At 42.0% G+C, this 25,060-nt stretch overlaps 1 protein-coding gene across 4 annotated transcripts; it reads left to right on the top strand.

Annotated features, from left to right (window-relative positions):
- The first annotated feature begins 29 nt into the window (after nt 1-29).
- LOC139413000 (MSL complex subunit 3-like) lies at nt 30-17,091 on the top strand. 4 transcript variants are annotated; one of them, XM_071159951.1, is made up of 13 exons: nt 30-258; nt 994-1,076; nt 1,568-1,663; nt 1,766-1,863; nt 1,990-2,090; nt 2,241-2,363; nt 2,649-2,809; nt 3,084-3,242; nt 3,507-3,832; nt 4,140-4,349; nt 4,467-4,551; nt 6,085-6,155; nt 15,404-17,091. In XM_071159951.1, exons 1-13 carry the CDS (start codon nt 160-162, stop codon nt 15,478-15,480), a joined length of 1,689 nt encoding a protein of 562 aa, XP_071016052.1. In that variant the 5' UTR covers nt 30-159; the 3' UTR covers nt 15,481-17,091. The 4 variants fall into 4 exon arrangements, with proteins under 4 accessions (XP_071016052.1, XP_071016053.1, XP_071016055.1 ...); XM_071159952.1 differs by having other exon boundaries at nt 53-258; nt 2,244-2,363; nt 15,404-15,700; XM_071159954.1 differs by lacking the exon at nt 6,085-6,155 and having other exon boundaries at nt 53-258; nt 2,244-2,363.
- Nucleotides 17,092-25,060: the final 7,969 nt, after the last annotated feature.

The following is a 25,060-nucleotide window of genomic DNA, read 5'->3' as shown; positions in this document are numbered from 1 at the left end:
CCAAACTAGAAATTCCCTATTACGGATTCGTTTGATGAGTTGTGTCCTAGCGCCATCTCCATATTTTTTTCAAAGACCCCTTTGGATACAGCCCGGCGGGGAAAGGGTTAAGGAGCGGGGGGTCCAGATGCCTCCTCTCCTGCTCGCTATGACGAACAAATGAACTCCCGGGGAATGAAATTTAAATTCCACAAAGGAGAAAAAGTCCTATGTTTCGAACCTGACCCTACGAAGGCTAAAGTACTCTATGATGCAAAGGTAAATGGCTTGTTGTTAAGCCAAGAGTTTGTTTGCGGTCACGAGGGCTGATACTGCATGCAATTCCCAAACATTTTGATTGCCAGTTTTTAAGACTTTATCCAATACTGTAGCTAAGTTAGACATCATGTTTATTTGATATATCCGGACAGACCACAGAAGGCCCGAACGAGGTTACCATGCTAGCTAGCTGCTAGGCTAACATTTGCTATTAGGCTAACATACCGTTAACGTAATATGGTAGGTTTATGGCAAAAACGAGGCCATCAACAATGGCTGCAGCCGTGTTATTTGTTGCTATGCTGTTGCTATGCTGTAGCCATGTTGTAGTTGCTATCTCTGCACATGCTGTAGCCAGGTTAGCGCGGGTATATTTTATTAGCTAGCTCGTAGCTGCTACATTTAGCTAACGTCAACTGTCATAACAACAACTGTCCGCTAACGTTGGAAGCAACGTTAAACACCAACGGTGAATTAACATAGCATGAGTTCACGTTAGCTAGCCTCTGTGCAAGGCAAGGGCAACACATTACAATCAGCCAACCCGTTGTTTACATAACATTAGCTAATTAGCACCAATTAGTAATGTGTTGTTAGCTAACTAACGCGTACTGATGGCTAACTGTCTATTTGGTGTAGATGTGGTGATACATTTGCCTGCTGTCTGTTACACGCTAACTTGAGTTTGGTTGGCTACCGCTAACTATCGTTCATTTCTGGGATTGTGTGTTGTAGGTCGTCGATGTTGTAATTGGCAAAGATGAACGTGGAAAGCGAGTCCCAGAATACCTGATTCACTTCAATGGTTGGAACAGAAGGTAAACTCACACACAAGACACAGTCTGGGGTGGTGGGCTTGAAGAAGGGATACTGGGGAGGAGGTTGGGTGGGGACAGGTAGCAGGGTTCTTGCTGTGTTCCTGAGGGGTGGGGTGGATGGGAGGATCACCCCCCCCCAAAAAAAGTGCCATCCCCTGTATCTATGAGTGGTTTAGGTTAATTTCCCCATCCTTTGTGGGCTCTGCCTGTTGAGCAGCAAAGGGCTCATTTTCCAACATTCAACATAAGCAAGCTACTGGTAGAAACTTTGTACGGTTGGCTAAAAATAGTGGTCACGTTTATTTAACAATCCTTTGAATACTGTACATAGTTGTCAATGATTTTAGCCATCTATATGGTGGAAATCATTGATTATAGCAACCTTCAGTGGAGCTTTGTTCTTGATATCACTTTGACAATACTGTCATGCCGACTGCATGCAGCTTGAATTGGAAGAGGTGGTATTCATCATCTGTTGCTTTGTGCTACAGTTGGGATCGATTGGCAGCAGAGGACCATGTGCTCAGGGAAACTGACGAAAATCGAAAATTACAACGTAAACTGGCTCGTAAAGCTGTGGCTCGCATGTAAGTTTGACTCCATTGGAGAATATCGGAAAAGTAAGCATTAGGCCTGACTGCAGATTTGGTGCCAGTGTCCTGTCTAACTGTGTTCACTTCAACCCACAGGAGGAGAAAGGGATGGGGGAAGAGACGTCGTCGTCTACCCGGTGTTGAGTCAGCTCTGAAGACACTTCCTGAAGAGAAGGAAGAGAGTGATGACGCATGTGAGTTTGCCTGTTCCATCACACTCAAACTAGTGCTAGTGCAAAGTAGTTTATCGAAATGGCTTTTCGTTGGAAATGGCTTGCAAGCTAAAATTAAATGCACTTTTTGGTGGGGGTATCTTTCAGGTTTGATTACATCTTCAGACAACAGTGACGAGGACGATTCCGAGGATCCTGAATCTTTGAAAAGTGAGGAGAGCGACTCTTCCGAAGATTTGGACAAAATGGTATTGTGTTTTGAATTATAGACTACGACAGACAAATAGGTTATGTATTGAGAAAACATATCAACTCGGTTGTTCTATTGACATTGTCAGAAATACACATTTTGACAAAATGGCTCGATGGATCTGACTGTTTGCCCATCTTATCTCCAGCAGGAAGAGCAGGAAGCTCACGCTAAGATGGAGAGTGAGGACAAGACCATCAACATAGACATCCCTGAGGTTCTCAAGAAGAAACTGGAGGATGACTGCTACTACATCAACAAGAGGAAGAAGGTGTGTCATTAAACAAGGATAATGCCCGCTTTATTGTAGTTCCGTATACCTATTCATATCCCTCCAAATTCCTTGATATTGGTCATGTTCAGTAGAGACAAAAATTATAGAAGCAGGGAGGTACTAACTGAGCTAGTCCAATAGGAACACAGATTTGTCATTTTCTGTTGCTAAACTTTTTGCCTCGATGTACCGTACTGAATGCAACTCTTGACTTTTGACATTTCAACATCTCACTGCCAATGAGCTGTGATCATGAAGGGAATTTGTTCTTTTTCTACCCAGTTGGTGAAGCTTCCGTGCCAGATGAACATATTGAACATCTTGGAATCATACGTGAAGCACTTTGCCTTCAACGCAGCCTTCTCTGCCAATGAGAGGTACAGAAGTCACCAGAGCACCGCCCAGACCAGCCTCAGTCCTCACTATGTTCCTCCAGAGAAGAAGTGAGTCCCCAAAGTACAACATTTCCCATTAGCCTTTTCGCCTCCCATGAATCCCATGGGCTACATAATGGTTTTGTTTGACATTGCAGCCGCCTGCCAACTAACTGATCTACAAATCACCTTGCATCATAAATAACTACTCAATGTTATTTGTAGATCAAGTATGTCAGTCACAATATTACCAATAAATGCATCACAGATTCAATGCTCTCGAACATGGTTATCGTGGATGAAATTATCTTTGTGATAGCTAAAGGCCACCGTTTTGTTTCAGTGAGGAGCTTTGCAAGGAGATGGTGGACGGCCTGAGAATCACCTTCGACTTCACCCTTCCCATGATCCTCCTGTACCCCAACGAGCACGCTCAGTTCAAGAAAGTCAGCTCCTCAAAGTTCTTCCTGCCTATCCGGGACAACACAGCCAGCTCCAGCAAGTAAGACAGACATCAGGCTATGTATGCAATCCTCTTGAATAATTAACATGGGGTCGTTTTCAGGTCGGAAGATGAAACAAAATGAAGTTGAAAACGTTTCACTATTGGAAGACACTAAGTACATCAGGCCTTTGTTCAGTTTGTATATCTGACCTAAGTTGAAAATGTCAGTGACAAATTATTGTACGTTTCTTTGGTTTTGTGGTGTTGGATGTCATTACCAAACTGGTCTTTCTTTGACCATCTCCGCCCTTCCTATCCCAGGACCCTGCGTGAGCGCACCCCCAGCCCCTCTGGCCACAACCCCTCCACCCCCCAGTCCACGGACAGTCAACCGGCCCTGAGCGAGGCCTCCACAACCACGGCAAACACCACCACCACCACGCCCAAACGCCGGCGCTGTGCCTCCACGGCCGACCCTGACGCCCCCCAGTCCCTGCGGCGCTCCACACGTCACACCTCGGGGGGTGAGAGGATGGCGGGCGAGGGGGGCAGCGGCAGCGCTACGACCTCACCCCAGCCCAAACGCCGCCTCGCCAGCCTCGACACGCCTGCCCAGCTGCCCAAGTTCTTCCTCAATCTGGAGAAGAGTGAGTGGCAAGAAAACACACTCAAACACAATAAGCAGTTTATTGTGTAGTGCTTTACTTTATGCAATGTCACCCGTAGCCTCTGTTGTTGTAATGACTATATCCACCCGCTAGATGGCACTATTCCCTTTTGTCATACATTACAGTCCGCTCCCAAACACATGGAATATTGTCTGCGCACAGCTTCTCAGTGCTACAGCACACAGTAAATGTCTGTTGTTGTTTCTGAAGTGTCCATGAAAATGTTGTCCTCCACCCACTCCCATCAGTTGATTGACTGCCGTCTGGCCTCCTGTCCCCTTCCCAGAAACCCCTGTCCACAGTGGCTCGTCCTCTCCGTTGCCCCAGACGCCCAGCAAGGAGGGCAGCGGCGTCTTCTCTGGCCTGGAGAGCCGACGGAACAACGAGCTCAATGAGGTCCTGAGCTGGAAGCTGACCCCTGATAACTACCCCCAGAGTGACCAGCCTCCCCCACCCTCCTACCTGTACGGCTCACAACACCTCCTACGCCTCTTCGGTAGGTGTCCTCCTAAGCCCTTTCTCTGTGTGTGGGGGAAACAGGGATTGTTGTTTAGTTTAATGTAGCCTCCAGTCACTCGTTCTCTTTCAATCTTGTTTTATTCCCCTTATACAGTGAAGCTGCCAGAGATCCTGGGGAAGATGCAAATCCCAGAGAAGAACCTAAGGGCCCTGGTCAAACACTTGGAGCTCTTCCTCAGGTACCTCCTATCTAATTATAGAATAATGACATGTTTTCTGTACTTTTGTTCTTCTTTTAGTGATCAGCCACACACCATAACTAGGCTAGAACCAGGGCTTCAATAATCTCTATTTCGGCTGCCGTAGCTCACCTCCATAGAACCTAGGCCTGGAACGTTTCCTTGTGCTGCCAAAGTAGCCAATGTCAGGTGGTTATTTAAGAAGAAAATGTTTTCTCATTAACCTTCCTGGTTAAATACAGGTCATAAATCACGTTTTCTAAACTGGGTGGTTTGAGCTCTGAGTGCTGAAAGCTGTGGTATACCACGGGTTTGACAAAAAAAATACTACTTACTGTTCTAACTATGTTGCTAACCAGTTTATGCTAGCAATAAGGCACCTCAGTGTTTGTGGTATATGGCCAATATACCACAGCTAAGATCTGTATCCAGGCACTCCGCGTTGCATCATGCATAAGACCAGGCCTTAACCATGGTATATTGGTGATTATATCACACCCAATCAGGCCTTATTCCTTTAATAACTAATAACTCCTCAAGCCACATTAACTCGCAGTGGAACTGAAGATGCACAAATCGCCAGTCTCCAGGATTACTGACACTGACTGGGCGAAGCCCGTTATCCCCCAGTCAATAACTGCCTGGTGTGTAATTGTGCCGGCCGCCTCGCAGGAAGGAACAGGCTGCCATTTAGTTGCTGTGCCGACAACAGTTCCATGATCGACTTCCTTTGATTACGATAATGCCCACGTCAGCATTTCTTTGAACGTGCTCACTTAGCTAACCTGGTGTGTGGTTTCCACTTGATGGGCCTCTGACATTGTATCAACGTTAGCTTAGCATGCAGAAATGTTTGGACAATACGGCAGCTTGATGGGCCTCTCCGATAAAGTGAACCTATAAAAAATAATAATTGGACAGCGCCGTGGAGAATAGAGGTGGATTTTTCCCATGAGGCTTTTTGTATATCTTGGAGAGGGATGGGGGGGGGGGTCCCTGTTGGGAGCAATGGAAGTGCAGTCTCCATTGATCTGCTGACACGCACACACAATCCTCTCCGCCTATCCAGTGTTAGCCCCGTCACCTGAAGTCTAGCTCATTCAACTGGGCAGTTAGCTTTGGTGAAATGCTATTAGGTAGCAACTCTCTGTTTGTGTGATTCATGCAGCTCACTGAGTGGAAAAAGTGCTCACTGACCTGTAAGCTGGCTCTCCCTGCATGCCTGCCACGGTTATTGTAGCCATAATATCGTCTAACAGGATGTGATCAGACGATGATGGCTTGAGATGTTATTTATGCAGAGGGATTGATATGCTGTTTTTGTGTCTGTGCATGTGCCTCTCTGTGTGTGTGCGCGCGCACCTGCATCTGTCTGTATGTGTATGAGAGACTGTCAGACTACATTCAAGTGAAGGGAGATGAGTCGGCGTTACACAAGCCGGCGATTCTAATCTTTAAATCCTGCCCAGCGATCTTCAGCTGCCCCCAAACCTAGGGGATTTATTCTCTCCTTTATTAATCAAACGCCTGCAGTTTCCCCTCCAGCCACCTCTCTGCGCTGTTGTACACTGAGGGACATATGACTCCTTTCTTCTCACAGCTGGGTATGTCTCAATCTTTTTTTAAATGTAATTACATTTTTATTAACAACAAATCAATACATAAAGCACATGAGGGAACACAAACATATATAGGTTACAAACAATGGACAATCGAGCTAGGGGGTACAATATCACATTACAATTACACAAGGACCTTAAGGGATATGCATATACTTACAATTCTAACAGCTTTTTTGTTAGTAGAGCATTTAACCGTCTTAAAATACAGTTCAATTTATTTTTTGTAGGGTACGAAAATGTGGTTTTCTGTTTGTAAATTTACATTTTACATACAATTACATACAATTTACATACATTTACATTTACATATTAAATTTGGCCAAAAGAATAATGAAATGAGTTACATAATGTTTCAGCTTATTTCTATTGTATGTAAAGAATCCAAACAGTACATCTCTCCACAATAGTGTAAAATCTTCATAAATGTGTTCAATTATAAACCTACTGATGTCTTGCCACAGTTTTCTTACATGCATATAATGCCAAAAATGATGCAACACTGTTTCTGGGTGGTCATTACAAAAGGAGCAATTTGAGTTGATGTTTTCCTTAAACTTCTTCATATAGTGGTTGGCAGGATAATATTTATGAATCATTTTAAAGGAAACTTTCTTAATTTTGTTAACAAGTAGGTATGTGTGTGGAAACATCCAAACTTTTTTCCAACAGATATTATCAATACATCCATTCCAATAAGGCATGACATAAGGTATAGATAGATACAACATCCTGCTGAAACAAGGTTCGTATCGCTCTGTTGTTGAATGCACCAAAAGATAAACAAATATTTCCTATTGATGAGTCAGCAGGGTCAATAGAAGGTCGGCTCTGAGGGTCCGGTCTTGACACGTTCCTGAATAACATAGCAACACCTGAGGGAATGGCATCTATAACAATTTCAAAATCTTTAGGTGTTACAGGGACCTTGTAACGTGATAAGAATTCCTTATAACTGAGTAAAAGACCCTCTGCATTTACCAGTTGGCTCACCAATAGGATGTTATTTCGGAACCAATATTCTAAAAACAAAGAAGAATTTGTATACAATATATCCTGATTATTCCATATATAATATGTGTGGAGAAAAATTGTTTATAAAGTAAGGACCATGACAAGAACCTGCCGATGAAAAGCAGAAAGTTTCACTGGAACTTTGTCAATATTATAATTGCAAAACAACATGAAGTTAAGGCCACCAAAAGTAGAGAAGACATGATGAGGAATAACATTCCAGATAGAAGTGGGTCTTCTTAGGAATTGTTTTATCCAATTGATCTTAAAAGTATTATTTAAGGTAGTAAAGTCCAGAACATTCAGCCCACCATTCTCATAAGTGTTCATTACAACAGTTTTCATAATGTAATGGGTACGGTTTCTCCAAAGACAGACCAGATGCTTTTCAACTATCTCCTTGCTTATTTTACTGTCAAGATATAAAGATAGAGCGCCATATGTTAGTCTAGAGATACCTTCAGCCTTGGTTATTAGGACTCTACATTTTAAAGATAAGTCCCTCTGTAGCCATTGATTTAGCTTCTTCTAGGTTTTTTTAATAAGAGGGTTAAAGTTTAGTAAGACTCTAGACTTTTGATCCTTTGTAATGGTTATGCCTAAATATGTAAGTCTTCTTTTACTGGAATACCATCATTTGAAGGTGTCACACAATCTTTGACAGCCGAGTTCACATTTATTAATGTTAAGATATAGACTAGACGCTTTGGAAAAGGATTGTATCACATTGATCGATACGGGAATTTGGTTAGCATCTTTCAGAAAAAGTGTAGTATCGTCAGCCAGCAGGCTTATAATAATTTCTTTACCAGCTATGGAAATACCTTGTACAGGACCATTATTTAAAGAATGTGCAAGAAGTTGGGTGATTTAATACAAACAGGTACGGTGAGATAGGACAACCTTGCCTAATTCCTCTCTTTAACTCAAATCTAGGTGAGGTGCCATATTTCAATTTGATAGAGCTGTTACCATTTGCATAGAGTCTTAATAGCCTTACAGAAAAAAACCCAAAGCCAAGTCTCTCAAGGGAGTGGAAGAGAAACTGATGCTCTACTGTGTCAAATGCTTTATAACAATAAAATAAAAATAATACGAAGCTATCCTCAGTTATTAGGTCCGAATAGTCAAGTATGTCTAATACTAGTCTGACATTGTTAGAAATGTATTTTCCTCATGAAGCCAGACTGTGTTTCATCAATGATTGCATCCAGGACTTCTTTAATTATTTTTGCAAATAGTCATTATTAAGAAGACAAATTGGACGCCAGTTATCGATGAGCAACACTTCTTTTTTTAGGCTTAGGTATCAGTGTTATTAACCCCTGACTCATTTTAGGAGGGAGAACATTGTTTTTAATACTCTCTAAAAAAGACTTCAAATAGGAAGGGAGCTACTTGTTCAGAAAATAATTTGTAAAATTCTGATGTAATTCCATCAACACCTGGTGATTTATTGTTCTTTAGATGTTTGATAGACTCTATAATCTCTTCAACTTTGATGGGTTCATCACATTGTTTAGATTCTATATCACTGATAGAGTGAACATTATTCAGTGAGTTAAAAAACATATCTGTGGATTCCTGACAGTACGTACAGCTATACAATTTTCTGTAAAAATTGCTACAGTATTTAGCGATTAATTTTTGGTCATCTGTAATAACACCATCAATGTTTAACTCATAGATAGTGTTATTTTTAGAGTGAACTTTCTCAAGTCTAAAGAAATAGGATGAATTCTGTTCTCCCTCCTCAATCCATTTTTCCTAGATCTAATAAAGGCTCCTTCTGCTTTTAATGTATATATATTATCCAGTTTATTTTCTAACTCAATTAGAGGTTGACTGGGGACCTCTGAGAAAGGGAAGTTATCTTAATGATCACCTTTTCCTCCTCAGCTCTTCTGGTCTTAGCAAGATTACTACCATATTTTTTAAGGTATTTGGACACCTCAAATTTAAAGAGCTCCCCGTTCTTGCAATACGATTTTTCTTCACAAGCCCTTTCCCAAAAGTGTGAGAGCAGGTCTTTAACCTCAAATGTAACTATATCATTATTTAATAATGAGCTAATTAGCTTCCAGTAAGATGCTCTACCAAGGTTCGTATCAGGGGTAAATATTTTGATATCAATGTAAATGGCCCTATGGTCTATGAGGGGAGTAGTACAAATATTTGTAGTAACACACTCACTATCAATACATTTGGATATAAGCCAAAAATCTATTCTGGATTGTCTAGAACCTGTTTTGTTACTCAAAGTGAATGATATTTTGACCGGAAACCCCTCTCCATATATCATTAAGATCAAACTTTTCCATAAAAAGTATTAAACCCAAATTCTGATTGGTTGGCCTACCTCAGGGCCATCTATCAGTTGGATTATCTATTGTAATGTTAAAGTCCCCTCCTATCAATAATAACGAATTGGGAAATTTAGATAACCAATGAAGTATGAATGTTTCTCTATAGATTCAAGCAACTCATCATTCTCATGTTTGGTGTACCCGTAGACGTTTACAGTAATGAGTGTAATGTCATTGTAACTGATCACAAGACAAAGAAAGTGACCAAAGGGGTCACATTCCGAGTGTAGAATATTACCACCAAAGGTATTGTTCATTGTAGTGACACCGGTGGAGCGTTCAGATCCATGGGAAAGCCACATATCGTTGCCCCACTGTGACCTCCAGAAGTTGGCATCAGCCGAAATTGAGTGAGACTCTTGAAAAAAGCAAAACTCTGTTCGAAATTGTTTAGCAAATAAAAATAAGGCCTTGCGCTTCACATTGTTTCGTAACCCCCTAGCATTAAGAGAAACTATAGACAAAGACAAAACAACAAAGATTATATAAAAGTATAACTGTAGTAGGATGAGTCAAAGACGTAGGAGCAGTGAACGTAAACAATAAGGAACCGAGATCTGCGTCAATTTAAAGTGAAAATAGCTTATTCCATAACCTTTGAGCTAGACGTTATCTGGCTTTGAAATTCAACTCAACTGAAAATTATGTTCAAGACCAAACCAAGGGTTCTCGTAGTAAGAGAGACTAAAAACCCTCTTTAGTGTAATCAGGAACTATTCTGAGAAATAAAACAACAAATAATAATTTAAATAAAAGGATACCTACTATTTTAAGTACATATGACAACTGATCATAAAATAATTGAATAAAAAATGTTTTACATATAAATGTTCCTAAGACCTTTTTTGGAAATAAGTATTAATAACTAAATAGAGCAATAACCGTGTAAAGTCAGAGCAGACCTGTATGCCCTTTAAAACAGTATCTTAGTTACTGCATACATAAAAAATAAATACGACTTTCAATCTTCTTCGTAAGTTTGTAAACAAAATAGGTCTTCTGGTCATACAAAGAGCAAACTAATAAATAAGGAAAATGAGAATACCATGGCTGAAACCATCAACCTGTTCCTTCTGGTGAGATTTTAGGGAGAAATATGGATTTCTGAACCGTTGATGAAGCCTCGTCCTCTAATGAAGTAAGCAGCCTTCCCCTCATTTCGTGCTTTCTTGATCGTTGGCCACAACTTGTTCCTTCTTTCTATGTCTTCCGGGCTGAGATACTCTGCGAAACGCATACTATGGCTCTGAAGGAAGGTGTTCTTCCTAGCAGCTTTCCAGACAGCATCCCTGTAGAATCTGGCAGTGAATAGGATGATGATACCCCTTGGTCTTGAATCGTTTTGCTGTTGCTTCTTGCCGAGGCGATGCACAACGTCGATGGTATTGCCAACTTTGTTCTTCTCTGCAGGCAAAACTTATTGGCAGATACGGATAGCCTCTCCTCACACATCTTCATTCTCCACCTCTGGCAAGCCGTAGAGTCTCAGGTTCCATTTTCTTGTGTATTGTTCCAGATCAGTGAGACGTCTATGGTAGACATTGTTATTCTTCTCCACCCTTTCCAAAAATTTTTCAACTTTTGCCACTCGTTTTCACATCCTTGATTTCACCACATGCAAACTCCAGTCTTTTTCAAGCCTTCGAAAACCATGGTGTTCGCGCCTACCATTTTCTCAATGGCGTCACACCTCGAGTTGATGAGTAAGGAGAGGGTAGCCACGATGTCAGAGTTCATGTTGTTTTTTTTGGGGGGGGGGTTTGCACGGAGTAACCGGCAAAGAGGGGAATTAGTCATTGTCATCTTCAACAGCATTCGAAAGCATGACATTATCCATAGGCCAAGCGTAGTTATGGCAGTTGTCTATAAGCACGTTTCTCTCTTGTTGATTAGCAATAGAACGGCTAACTTCTTCCTTTCTTTTTTTGTCACGATTTTGCATGGACATGCTGAAATAAATGATCCAATTATCATTCCAGTCACAGGAAAGGTCTTATATCTTGAACAAATAAAAATAGTAATGACTGTAAACTTTTTTCTTTTTTTTTCACACAATCTGTCTGAAGTTTGGTACAGAGCTCAGTCTGTTCAAGCCGCCATCTTGGCACCTCCTCTTGGGTATGTCTCAATCGTCTATTAGGGCCTTCTTCCGCTAGTATCATCTTTTTATTGACAGTAACCACGTTTCCATACACAGCTTTTATACAAGTAAAGTCATTTCATATTAAAAAAAAATGTCACGATGGCTGTGATATAAACAGGAAGTTTCAGTACAGTTTTATAAAATTTTTTTGACATGGTGGGATCTTTTTGTGTTGGTAAAGTTAACTACGAAAGAAATGGCAGTGGAAAGGCCTTTATGCGCAAATGTTGATATAATAACCATAATATCGAAGTAAATTTGGAGTCACGCGATGACATGGTGTGGGGTCCTCCCAATACGACTCTGGAAAACACGCAGTTTATTAAGCTATTATGAACTTCACAGGGAGGTAAAAGTACGGTATGAGCTGGATGCACCTTTTCAATACATATCAAAGGTTTTACTCTGGTGACATAATCGATGCTTGACTGCCGTTTGACAAATAAAAATATTCTTATCATGTGGACTAGCCTACAAGCACTATCTGCGAGCTGTTGGCTAAACCACACGTGCCAAGACCAGACTAGGCACATTTGCTATTTAATGCAACAGTTTTGTCATAAAACTATCGGTAAGGTTGAAAATGCGCTGAACTATAGATGTTTATTCGATACATGGAAACGTAAGCGAAAAAGTCAATGTTGTGCAGTGAATTTTATCCGCGACAATCAGTTTGGTGGAAACGCATCAATGGTGGGAAAATGCGCATATTGGCTTTGTGCGGATTTTGGAATATTCACACATCTGTTGCTGAAATTACGGGAGAGGTCAGAGAAATGCAGGGTGGAGAAATGCATGCCGGGATTGGGCACACGGACGGATCTCTGGAAGAATGGTGAATCGTCTGGTGTGTTTCTGTAATACAGAGGGGGGGATAGTGGTGTAAAGTCAGGGATGCAAACTAGTCACCTTTTGGTGAAATTCGCCGCTTTGAATCCAGAATAGGTGACCTACGTCATTCGTGTAGATCCGATGAGAAAAGTTTGGGTGAGGGGGGCTTGGTGAGATGCCTGACCACAGAGACTGTGGGTGCGGCTATTTTTATTATTATTTTTTACCTTTTTATTTAACTAGGCAAGTCAGAACAAATTCTTATTTTCAATGACGGCCTTGTTCAGGGGCAGAACGACAGATGTGTACCTTGTCAGCTGGGGGATTTGTTGAACTTGCCACCTTTCGGTTAGTAGCCCAATGCTAGCCACTAGGCTACCCTGCCGCCCCATGAGCCATAACCGAAAAACAAGTGGCATTTGGAAAGTTTGAGGTGAGGGAGAAAGTGTGGTGGGACAAGTATTGTCTTGCTAGCTGGATCGAATTATCCCTTAGCTAGCCAGAGAAATGTTGAGCAACATTAGCCTACTTAACTGATCAAATATTTGAGTGTTTGGTGTGAAAATTAGCTGGTTAATGAAGTCAGACAGCTCGTTACAACATCAGATGAGCTAACCAATTCGCTATAGTATTAGCTGGTAACGTTATACAACTCCTTGCCGTTCCTCAAGTTATAGTTGATTTCTGCACCCTGGCAATCTGAAATGTTAACTAGCTAACGAACTAACTACTATCTGTGAACGAATGTTTTCCCTCTACAGTATGTGGTTCATTTTCAGAATGAGATAATTAGTTGAAAATGAGGCGTTGCTTGTTAAACAAGTGTATTCATGGATCAAGTTGAGCTTGGGCCTGGTTTAAGCTGGATGCCACTAGAGGTGAAAGGAACACCACCCACTTCCCCTCTTTTTCACTTTTTCAATACAGTGGATAAAAAGGGGTATGCCAGGTGTACTCTGCCTGAAAGAGATCAACAACGGGTATCATGCTCTGCTGGCACATTGTAGAACCTACGTCCACAGGCAGAAAGTGTACAATGTAATAATGTGCAGTATAGCCAAAGATATTGCTTTTGTTGTGTTAACACTTGTGTGAGTGAGGTGGGGATTATTACAGTTTTTTACTCGGTGAACGTTATTTTGCACACATGTAGCATTGTGCACTTGATCGATGTCTACTATAGTGGCCACTATAGTAGAGCAAAAATAGAATGCCTGTTTGTTTCAATCAATTTCTACTTAAGACGGGGTTTTTTTTCCCTAAGTGCAATATTTAATGTGTATGGTCACAAGCATTCTATAATTGTAAAGGCTGTCATGGCTAACTGTAATATTAGTGTAGTGTATAGTTTATTTTTTATCAAGACTCATTTGCAGTAAAGTCTAGGCAACAAATAACACTGGATTCCTTTCTTTAAATTTTTTTAGCTGTGAGTTGGGTTCACATGAACCACTTTTTATTTTACACACAGACTGAACAGGTTGATCATAGTCTTTGTTGTTTAATTAGTTAACCTGCATTTCCCCCTAGCAGGGATTTTCTGCATGTTTCAGTGCAACAAAAAAGTGTCACCTTTTTGGGCCCTCACCAGTTTGCATCCCTGAAAGTACTTAATACAAATACTTTAAAGTACTAATACTTTACTATTTGTTTTACATCACAACATTCTAAAATAAAAAACTGTACTTTTTACTCCATACATTTTCCCTGACACCCAAAATTCCTCATTTAATTTTGAATGCTTAGCAGGACAGGAAAATGGTCCAATTCACACACTTATCAAGAGAACATCCCTGGTCATTCTTACTGCCTCTGATCTGGCGGAATCACTAAACACAAGTGCTTCATTTGTAAATTATGTCTTGATTGTTGGATTGTGTCCCTGGCTCTCCATAGATAAATAAATAACCAGGCAATTGTGCCATCTAGCTTGTTTAATATAAGGAATTTAAAATTATTTTTACTTTGGATACTGAAGTATATTTAAAACCCAAATAGTTTCAGACTGTTACTCAAGTAGTATTTTACTTGAGTCATTTTCTATTAAGGCATCTTTTACTCAAGTATGAGAATTGGGTACTTTTTCCACCACTGTGGAGAGTGCCTAATGTGTATGAGAACGAGTATGCCTGTGTTCGCCCAGATGCTCTCCCACAAAAATGTATCCATATCTTATCTAACATCTGCAGAGAAATGTGGTTCAATTTTACAGCTTTTGCTCTACATTTGCATTGACTAATAGATAGGACAAACCAATAAATAATGAAGAATAGCTGTAGCCACGGTCCTGTGGTCCATACAAACTAGTTCGGTACTCCACAACGACAATAATTTGTTGCCGGTAAAGCGCCTCTTAATTTCTCCCTCTGATGAGGATAATTTGTTTGCAGTCAAATTATAAGAGCGGGTAGAACTAAGATGAGATGGCAAGATTTAGAGGATTTGGCTGAGCAGCGGATACTAAGAACATTCCGGATTATTTTCCCTACTGATTAGACGGGGAGATTTTCCCTTTCCTACTCTGGCGAATTGGGTTATTTAAGGCAAGTTACTAAAAGCACTGACTGACTGCAAGCTTGGAGGGGGGAAGGGGTGTTAACAAGCCCCCTGTTTGAAAACACCAGGATTGGGAGTGCTGAGTAACTAGTCTGGTCTGTGACGTCCACAGTATTCGGGGGAGTAATGCATTTCCCACGGTGGTCTTTGGTTCAAATGCATTAGCTGTCTGTGGATGGCCATGCTGTGTTAACTAGCCTTAACTTCAGACTTCTACTCAGTGTGGTGAATTATACCCTGTTATGGTGTTATATCTATCTCCTCCTTGTCTCTCTCTCTTTCTACTCTGTCCCTCTTCCTCCATCCCTCTCTCTGCTCCCCAGGTTTTTGGCTGAGTTCCACGAGGACTTTTTTCCAGAGTCGGCGTACGTGTCGTCATCGGAGGCCCACTACTGCATGAAGCACCCGCGGGCCGTTTACTGAGGCCGTTTATCTCACCCTGCCCTGCCTCGCCCTGAACTGCACTGCTGGGAGGGGAGCTCCAAGCTGCTTCCCAAACCATCCCTTTCTTTCACTTCTTCTCTGAGACTGCGCCATTATCCCTCTCCCTCTCTCTGTTCACCCCTTGCCCTCCTAAATCCAACCCATGCAACTAAGTAAGGCAAGGGTCTTGGCGTCTGATCGACCCAGTACCTCACTCTCCCCAGCCCCCAACCTGGCAGCCTGGCCTAGGAACAGACCCCCCTGGATGCAATGATAACCTAAAGCATGGACGTCTACTTGTTATCCTAGGCTGTAGACCGTAACCCCCTGCTGGGGTCTTTGCCACGATGCTGACTTTGTCTTGCTTTCTCTCGCTCTGCGCTCAAGGACCACGTTTGGCCATCTCTTTCTCTAGCAGCATCTGCATCCGATCCTTCTCTCTCCGTCCGCCTAGGCAAGCAAACACATGGAGAAGGGCTATTTGTTACGTTCGCTTTATGTGTGACTATTGGCTTCTCCTCGGCTCACCATGCTTGCTGCCCCAAGCCACGCTTCAGTGTGTGTTAAGTTATTTCTAAACTCTTGTAGAATGTCATTACTCTCGTAATGTCTACTATCTGTGTTCCTCTTGCTTAGAGGGGCTGGTGACGTTATGACCACTGTGTGTTCATATTGATATTCGTCATGGCATTACCCCCAATGTTTGAAAAAGGTATAGAATTTCATTGATGTATAAATTCCTTTTCTGTGCTTGTTTTTTTTATTTTTTTATACATTGTTAACTTGTAGACTCGAACAGGAACACACTGTGGAGGTGGAAATGTAAGAAGATCAACTTTCAGTCTGTTTTCCATTAGTCTTATCTGAAATAAAAGTTGGAGCAATATTTTTGGCATGTGGTTTATGAATATTGCTGTTGTGTTCATGCAAGGCGTGTTATATGGCAGCACAATATAAACAGGTAATTGACACTTGAGCCAAACTGCGCTATGTTTATCATGAATGCAATCCCTGCGAATGTTGCCTTTTCAAAAGGCGTTGTCAGCTGTATAGATCGCTGTGCTATAATGCGCCGTGCATTTGATCCTGGTCCTTTTCTCTGCTGTTCTTCTCTCCTTCAAGTTGAGTCCTTTTTCCTTAAGGAAACATTATTCACACTATAAAGGTTGTTCTAAACTACAGCAAGGTACAAGAGCAGATTGTTGGGTTTATCCTCAGGGCGAATCGGCTACGGTTTGAGATTGAACAGGGCCTTTGGTCTCAGAGGTGTGATATCAGAGATTTGAGAAGGGCAGCCCAGGGGAGGGAGCCTGGACCAAAGCCAGTGTTCTTCAGAGGATGACGTCAGCCTCCTTTGATGTGCACACAGCGTTTTGGGTTGTGCCCCGTCTGTCAGTCGCTGGATATTAGTGCCCTTAGACCAGGGATCATCAACTAGGTTCAGCGGAAGCACAAACAGATCTAATATTTGTCTAAAATATAATCATTTCAACCCTGACTTACTGTGTATGTGATTGTATACAAATGTATGTATGTTATGAGTGGGAATAGTTTGGAACAGATTTGAAATAAAATAACTTGAAGCTGATTTGCTGGTGTTTTTACAGTCTTTTTAATAAAACTTTGGGGGCCAAAAAAATCACCTGTGCACCAGTTGGGGAATCCTGCTGTAAACAATGCCTCCCCTCTGTCACCTCCTGCCATAGCTGCCTGCTGTAGAATCCCTCTTAACATTGACCAACACACACTGCCTCTGAATATGGGTTCTTGAGTGTAATGGCCAGTGTTGCAATCAACGTATAGAATATTTTTGTCTCTGAACAACTCCAGTGTTTCTGGTTGTTCTGACTGAAACCCCTCCCTCAAGCTATCACATTGCCTCTAAATCAGGGATATTCAACTTTTACTTTTGTCCCAGGTGTATATCAGTCCCCGATTAGAGGGGAAGAATGGGGAAAAAAGGACAAACTGACTTTGAGGCCCAAAGTTGAGTCTGAGGACTCTAGATAATGTGTTTGGGGAGGGGTTTCTGAGGGAAAATGCTTAGGGTGGCTTTTGACTTACAGTGCTATCATGTGGTCAACATCTCTAGGCCCTGAGGGTCCGAGGGAATAACTAGAGCCTCATCTCAGCACTGGCTAGCCTAGTCCTGACCCTCTTCAGAACAACCAGATAACTACACCAAAGTTCGGGGATCACTGGCAACTGTGATGGATTGCAATGAAGCTTAACCAACGCAGTTGCCTTGTGGTTAGTGTCTGCCCAGAGATTGGGAGGTTAGGGGTTCAGTCCTCGGTGGAGTCATACTTACAACTCAAAATGTCACAAGTTTGCTGGCTGTCCTCCAGTGATATCTGTTGATGTATTTGTCACCTACATATTTTTCAGATCAGATTTCATTTTGTAAATATACTGCTTTTTTTCATCCCAGTACTTTAAAGGTGTCTCATACATATTGACACTCGCCAATGAAAACAGGGACAGTATATTGCCCACGTTTTGAGTCCCACACATACTGTAGTTTGTTTTCATTCAGGATTGCCATGTGGCAGACTATTACATACTTTTACTTTGGCTGCAGTCGGTGCAGTACTGAAGCTTTCTGCTCAATAAACTAGGGGGGTTTCCATAGCAAAACTATGCTCTTAGCTCCCTCAGCTCTAGGGAGGTTAGCATTGCAACCATTACAGAGGCTAAATGTGTTTAGCGGTAAGCGCTAATGCGTTTTGGATAGAATGTCCTGTAGTCCTGTAATCAACCACTTCAACACCCTGCTTCGGTGCGATCATATGGCCAGATAGAGCTTTGTGTTCAAGAATCTCCGTCTCCCAGCCGCAATAAATCAATTTCTGTTCCACCCTCTCGATATCCACTTACCTACTGATTCAACTGGCTGGAGAGTCGTGTGTGATATCGCCTGTAGAAGGTAGCAACGCTCACCTCACACAACTCCTCACCTCTTTCTTTAGTTTCATCTCTCCTCTCTTACTCTCATCCCTCCATCTCGCCATCATTCTCCAGCGTGGCCGTCGGGGCATTATGAAGGGTGGTGATGGAGCGCAGGCCGGAGAGAATAGAGAAGATGGACACTAACCCCAGTGTTGACGTGTCAGCAATGGATGTGGGGTGGCAGGAGACAGCCATTACCCAGCAGCCTGCAGAGTGAGTAGCCTCTGGCTAGCACTTGATGTTTGGTTTCTTCTCTAATGACAGAGAGTGAGGATGACCCTACTTTCTTCAGTCTGTTTTCTCACTAGATGCTGGTTCCAAGCAATGCTAATATTTGGGAGTAGAAATTGAGTGTTGAATGACCTCATTGGTCATTAGGGATGTACTGTACAGCAAGTATTGGTTGAAATTCCTAATGTTGTGATGTCAGAAATAGTTTGGACCTAAATAACTGTTTGTCAAAGTTATCCACCTAACCTTTTGAATCTCAAAGTATTGTTGTGAATGTTTTGTCCTCTGATTGCCTGCTGTTGTTGCTACTCCTTCTAATCACAAGTCTCTGACTTGATTTTGCTGGCTCAGCTAACTTCTCTCAGGGTGTCTCTTTCTAGATCTCAGATGGGATTTTAAACACTACATCCATCCCACAAAGACACTGCACAAGTGAAGGGAAGAGGTGAGAGGAGGAGAACGCGTAGATAGCTGCGAGAAGGAATTATATATATACAACGAGCAACGTGATCATGCTGTTTTTATGTGGATCAGGGGTGTATTCATTCCAGGGATAAACATACCTGAATTTGTCCAATAGAAACTCTAATGTGCAACTGTTGGACTAATGATTACATCCTATATGCAGGCAAGCGTGTGCAAGGCAGTATTGAATTTGTAACTCACCTTGATTACTCAAAATTCTCTCGACCTGTGCACCAATATTGTAAACTTTCAGCAATAGGGTAGGTTGTAGCAACTTCATGATGGATACAGGGAAAATGTGACTATCATGTAGTAGCCTAAACCTATCGATGTTACATTGAACTGGGTGAATGGAATATGAATGACAGTCATCCAATATTCTGTAATAGAATAAGGCCATGCTCATAAAATAAAAAATAATCATCCTCCCTCATCTTAAACGGCACCGACCGCCACTGGATGTGATATGCCCCGAATAGTTGATGCTGATCCAGAGTCTACTTTGTCTTTTTTCTACTAAATTCCATTCTAAAATACTTAGATTATTGTGAAGTATTATGGTGGGGATGAAGAGCATGCGGTGTTGGGTGTACATATGGATAGTGGGATAGACTGTAAGAGTTAAGGTTTGGCAGAGTCAAGCAATTAACACTTGTAGGCCTCAAAGAGAAGTCTCGCCAATGACACACATTGTTTTAGTGTAAAGCAACTAATCTGGTGTCAAAATCTGATTTGGGAATCAGATTCCCAAGCCACCTCTGTAGCTGGACACTTCTACACCACATGCCCCCCCCCCCCTTATTGGGTAAAACAAAGAGAGAAGAGCAAAAATCAACCGTCACTCAACATCCTGCTCTACATTCCAATTTTCATCTTGCTTTAATCACTTTTCACCCCACACTAGTGGGGTGCCAGTGATCATCGTTAGAGAGGCGTGTCCAAGCGTAGCTGGACGCCACGGGGGTTTAGATAGCCCATACATCACGGCGTGCTCTCTATTTATCCACATACGCCCCACTGCCCCATGGGAGGACCCCACTCAGTCCTACTGAGACAGGAAAGCTGATATAGTGTAACGCGTTTGGCGTCGTTAAGTAAAATACCGTATTTCATTGCACTCCAGATTTGACTATTTGTCATCCCTCTGACAGGTTATGACAGAAAGCAGTGAGAAGGGTTTCAATGTAAAAATGTGTACAGTTTAAAGTGCTGTGTGGGAACAGGGAGAAAGCAAGTGAGAATAGGGGTTGCAAATGCCTTGATGGGTAAAAGTGAAGATGTCAATTTGTTCTGTTTACATCACAGTGGTGTATTAATTTCAACATGTGTTGACATGAAGCTTTCAAGAGATGTCTGTGAAGCACATTGTAGATCTAATTTGAACAACAACCTTTTTGGTTGTACTCACCACCTCACCACCACTGCTCATGATCGACAAGGACAGTCATTTTTGACCCCTGAATGTCAAATATCATACATACGTGAATGTAGTACACATAGACAGTTGAAGTCGGAAGTTTACATACACGTTAGCCAACTATATTTGAACTCAGTTTTCACAATTCCCTGACATTTAATCCTAGTAAAAAGTCCCTGTCTTAGGTCAGTTAGGATCACCACTTTATTCTAAGAATGTGGAATGTCAGAATAATAGTAGAGAAAATGATTTATTTCAGACTTTATTTCTTTCATCACATTCCCAGTGGGTCAGAAGTTTACATACACTCAATTAATATTTGGTAAAATAGCCTTTAAATTGAATAACTTGGGTCAAACATTTTTGGTGGCCTTCCACAAGCTTCCCACAATAAGCTGGGTGAATTTTGGACCATTCCTCCAGACAAAGCTGGTGTAACTTGAGTCAGGATTGTAAGGCCTCCTTGCTCGCACACGCTTTTTTCAGTTCTGCACACAAATGTTCTATAGGATTGAGGTCAGGGTTTGTGATGGCCACACCAACACCTTGACTTTGTTGTCCTTAAGCCATTTTTCCAAAACGTTGTAAGTATGCTTGGGGTCATTGTCCATTTGGAAGACCCATTTGCGACCAAGCTTTAACTTCCTGACTGATGTCTGGAGATTCTTCAAAATATCCACATCATTTTGTGAAGTGCACCAGTCCCTCCTGCAGCAAAGCACCCCCACAACATGATGCTGCCACCCCCGTGCTTCAAGGTTGGGATGGTGTTCTTCGGCTTGCAAGCCTACCCCTTTGTCCTCCAAACATAACGATGGGAATTATGGCCAAACAGTTCTATTTTTGTTTCATCAGACCAGGGGACATTTCTCCAAAATGTCCGATCTTTGTCCCCATGTGCAGTTGCAAACTGTAGTCTGGCTTTTTAATGGCGGTTTTGGAGCAGTGGCTTCTTCCTTGCTGAGCGGCCTTTCAGGTTATGTTGATATGCAAATCGTTTTATTGTGGATATAGATACTTTTGTACCTGTTTCCTCCAGCATCTTCACAAGGTCCTTTGCTGTTGATCTGGGATTGATTTTCACTTTTCGCACCACAGTACGTTCATCTCTAGGAGACAGAACTCGCCTCCTTCCTGAGTGGTATGACGGCTGCGTGGTCCCATGGTGTTTATACTTGCGTACTATTGTTTGTACAGATGAATGTGGTACCTTCAGGCATTTGGAAACTGCTCCCAAGGATGAACCAGACTTGTGGAGGTCTACAATTTCTTTTCTGAGGTCTTGGCTGATTTCTTTTGATTTTCCCATGATGTCTAGCAAAGAGGCACTGAGTTTGGTAGGCCTTGAAATATATCCACAGGTACACCTCCAATTGACTCAAGTTATGTCAATTAGCCTATCAGAAGCTTCTAAAGCCATGACATAATTTTCTGGAATTTTCCAAGCGTGTTTAAAGGCACAGTCAACTTAGTGTATGTAAACTTCTGACCCACTGGAATTGTGATACAGTGAATAATCTGTCTGAAAACAATTGTTGGAAAAAGTAGATGTCCTAACCGACTTGCCAAAACTATATGTTGTTAATAACAAGAAATTTGTGGAGTGGTTGAAAAGAGTTTTAATGGCTCCAACCTAAGTGTATGTAAACTTCCGACATCAACTGTAGCTCCTTCAGATCTCTGATCAATGGGGTCGATTCAACCATTGACCTCTCTTATCCCTTCAAAGTCTGCAGTCATTCATTCCCACGCATCCTCACTTTCCATAACCTTGTAGCAGACTTATCCTCTTCCTCTTTCTCTTTCACTCACCCCTTGTCCCACTCTTATGCTCTCCCAATCCCCCCACCTCTCTCATCTCTCTTGCCCTCTCTCTCTCTCTCATTCTGCACACTCATTCACTCTCTCTGAATTTCCTTGTCTTGTATCCAATGCTGAACCAGATAATGTGATGAAGCAGTATTCATCAAAGCCCTTGGTGGAGATAAAATATGACTGACTCTCTCTGGCTCTGTGTCTAAACCCCAGCACAAGGAAACAGTTAATGTTATTGCACTGTATTTAAAGTCTAAAGAGGTTACAGTTGTCGGGAGAGTTTAAATCTGATTGAGCCATCTGGAATGTGCCTGTACCCGCAGCTGGCTGGGCTGAGCCAGGTGAAACGTTCTCTCTCTCTCTCTCTCTCTCTCTCTCTCTCTCTCTCTCTCTTCCCCTCTCTCTCTCTCTCTCTCTCTCTCTCTCTCTCTCTCTCTCTCTCTCTCTCCAGATGTGTCTGTGGAGGGATACCGCCCCGCCTCACACCGCGCCCCTAACTGAATAGTCCCACCTGACTCCGACCTAAGCCCTCCCAACACACCAGAGTCCCATCAGCTCTCACACAAACACACCTACCGCACATTTTTGCGATCATACTCGTGCATTTATTTTCCAACACTTTTTGGCATCCTTTGTAATTACTTAATCTCCCTCTTGGGCTCAAGCGGAGTGAATTTGCTCCTGTAGTTTTTTTTTAATGTGACGTGGCCTTTTGACCATCCCTGCGGGTGGACTGCAGGATGATACTCTGAGTCATGAGGTAAGGATACATCTTTACTTGGAGTGAGGGATTTTTGTTCTTGAATGATGTGAAAATGTGTGTGTGTGTGTGTCTGTACCTATGATGAAAATTACAGGCCTCTCTCATCTTTTAAGTGGGAGAACTTGCACAATTAGTGGCTGACTAAATACTTTTTTGCCCCACTGTATATACAGAGAAAATAGCCGGCCCGAGAATTTAACCTTGTGGCACCCCAATAGAGACTGATAGGATGTGGCCTAAGACCTACAAGCCATTTTTGCCAGAAACTACCGGAGATTCAATTTGAAATGAGGTGTGGAAATGAAATAATTAATACAACAAACTTGGTCACATCCTTAGGCCACATCCTCTCATTAAACATGGTGTGCTTATAAAATATGGAGCAATTATTAAAAAAGAAAACAGTTTCTTTCTGTAATGAAACAGCGGGTTCATAGCTCCTCCGGGTGTACTGCCTTTAGTTCCAGCTGATCCAACAACCCATTACCTTCCATAGAGACGGCAATTAACCTTTTAATTGGTTTTATATGACATGAATATGACATGAATACTGCCAGATCTGTGTCCTGTCCACCAAATCAGGAGTAAGTTACATGCCTATTCTTTGAAACAAGTCATGGGCAATGTCGTACTCCGAGGTAAAATCTATATACCTTTGACTGTCTGCATGTAAATATTGATAAACTGTTTTATGGATAGGATAGGGTTTAAGCATGGTTAGTTTCAGTGTTTCTGCATGTTGTCCACACTGTATGGCTCCTCTTGGTCTATGCCATGTAGCAGAGTTCTCTCAGTAGCCTTGTGTGTATTATGCCTATGTTAGCCTGCTGTCCTCCACACACACACAGACATACACACATATTCAATCGTGTTGTTTGTATGTCATGGGGGGAAAAAAATGGGGCTTCTACCTCAGTGGGGATCCCGCCCCAGAGTCCTGTGGCAGGTCACATGACTAGATGAGTTCTTGTTGGAGCACTACATCCTGATGGATAGCATGCTATAGAATTCTGGCTTGTGCCATTGGCTAAAATAGTCAGCTTTCAACGGTAAAGCTGGAGTGCTTGTGGGCTGAGCCCCCTTACCTGAAACTTCACACAATACCAATATATATATATATATATATATATATATATATATATATATATATATATTGAACAATGTCAAGATGATGTCATGAAGCAGCGATGTCCGATAGTAGAGAAACCTGCATGTATGACATTGGCTATAGACGGATTCGCTAACCTAGCATTTTAGATTAGAGGCAGTCAGCTTACTGCAGAGATGCCCAGCATCTGTCCCCTTAAGACAAAGCCCTGTACTAGGCAGGAGCAGAGCTCATCATACACACAGCGCCATCCACTATGTCATCACATCGAATTAGCATGGGCCATGAACTACAGTGCGTTAATAACACGGTGTTAATGTTATCCACTCAACATGTGAGTCACGGAGAGTGAGGACTTTGAGAATGTCAAATAGATGTACTTTTTTGACCCTGTTGGAATGAAGATCTGAACAATTAACGATAAATCAAGTGTTGATTGGTCAAGTCTTTTAGGTTGCCGAGCGATATGTAAGCCAATCAAGCAAAATCAGGAAGTCCAATCCCAAGCCAAGCCACATTATGTAAAGTAGGCTCATGGTTCAAATAAGTGGATAAAAAAATAAATAGCTTTAACTTACTAGACTCTTCATCTTGTTTTTCCTAGTAAACGGCCAGTTACGTAAGGGCCTAGCGATTCCAGATGGATGCTGCCTGCCACAGACTAGAGGCAGAGCAATTTGGTGAACAGTCAATGCGGCGTGTTGCATGGGGCACCGCTGAGCTGCGTTAAATGAGAGCTTTGCTCAGTGGAAGTGGTATTAAGCTACAGAGTACATATGCAGGGTAGTGATGTTCAGTCATCCTAGTTC

Source organism: Oncorhynchus clarkii, chromosome 7 (genome assembly GCF_045791955.1).
Source record: "Oncorhynchus clarkii lewisi isolate Uvic-CL-2024 chromosome 7, UVic_Ocla_1.0, whole genome shotgun sequence".
Taxonomy (NCBI): Eukaryota; Metazoa; Chordata; class Actinopteri; order Salmoniformes; family Salmonidae; genus Oncorhynchus; species Oncorhynchus clarkii.
This window is presented reverse-complemented; position numbering and strand designations above follow the sequence as displayed.

Bases quoted from the DNA above. Each gene is read 5' to 3' on its own strand.
- LOC139413000 (XM_071159951.1), top strand. From the start codon at position 160: ATGAACTCCCGGGGAATGAAATTTAAATTCCACAAAGGAGAAAAAGTC. The intron at 2,091-2,240 runs GTATTGTGTTTT...TCTTATCTCCAG, and splicing joins CCGAAGATTTGGACAAAATG to CAGGAAGAGCAGGAAGCTCA. The intron at 3,833-4,139 runs GTGAGTGGCAAG...TCCCCTTCCCAG, and splicing joins CTTCCTCAATCTGGAGAAGA to AAACCCCTGTCCACAGTGGC.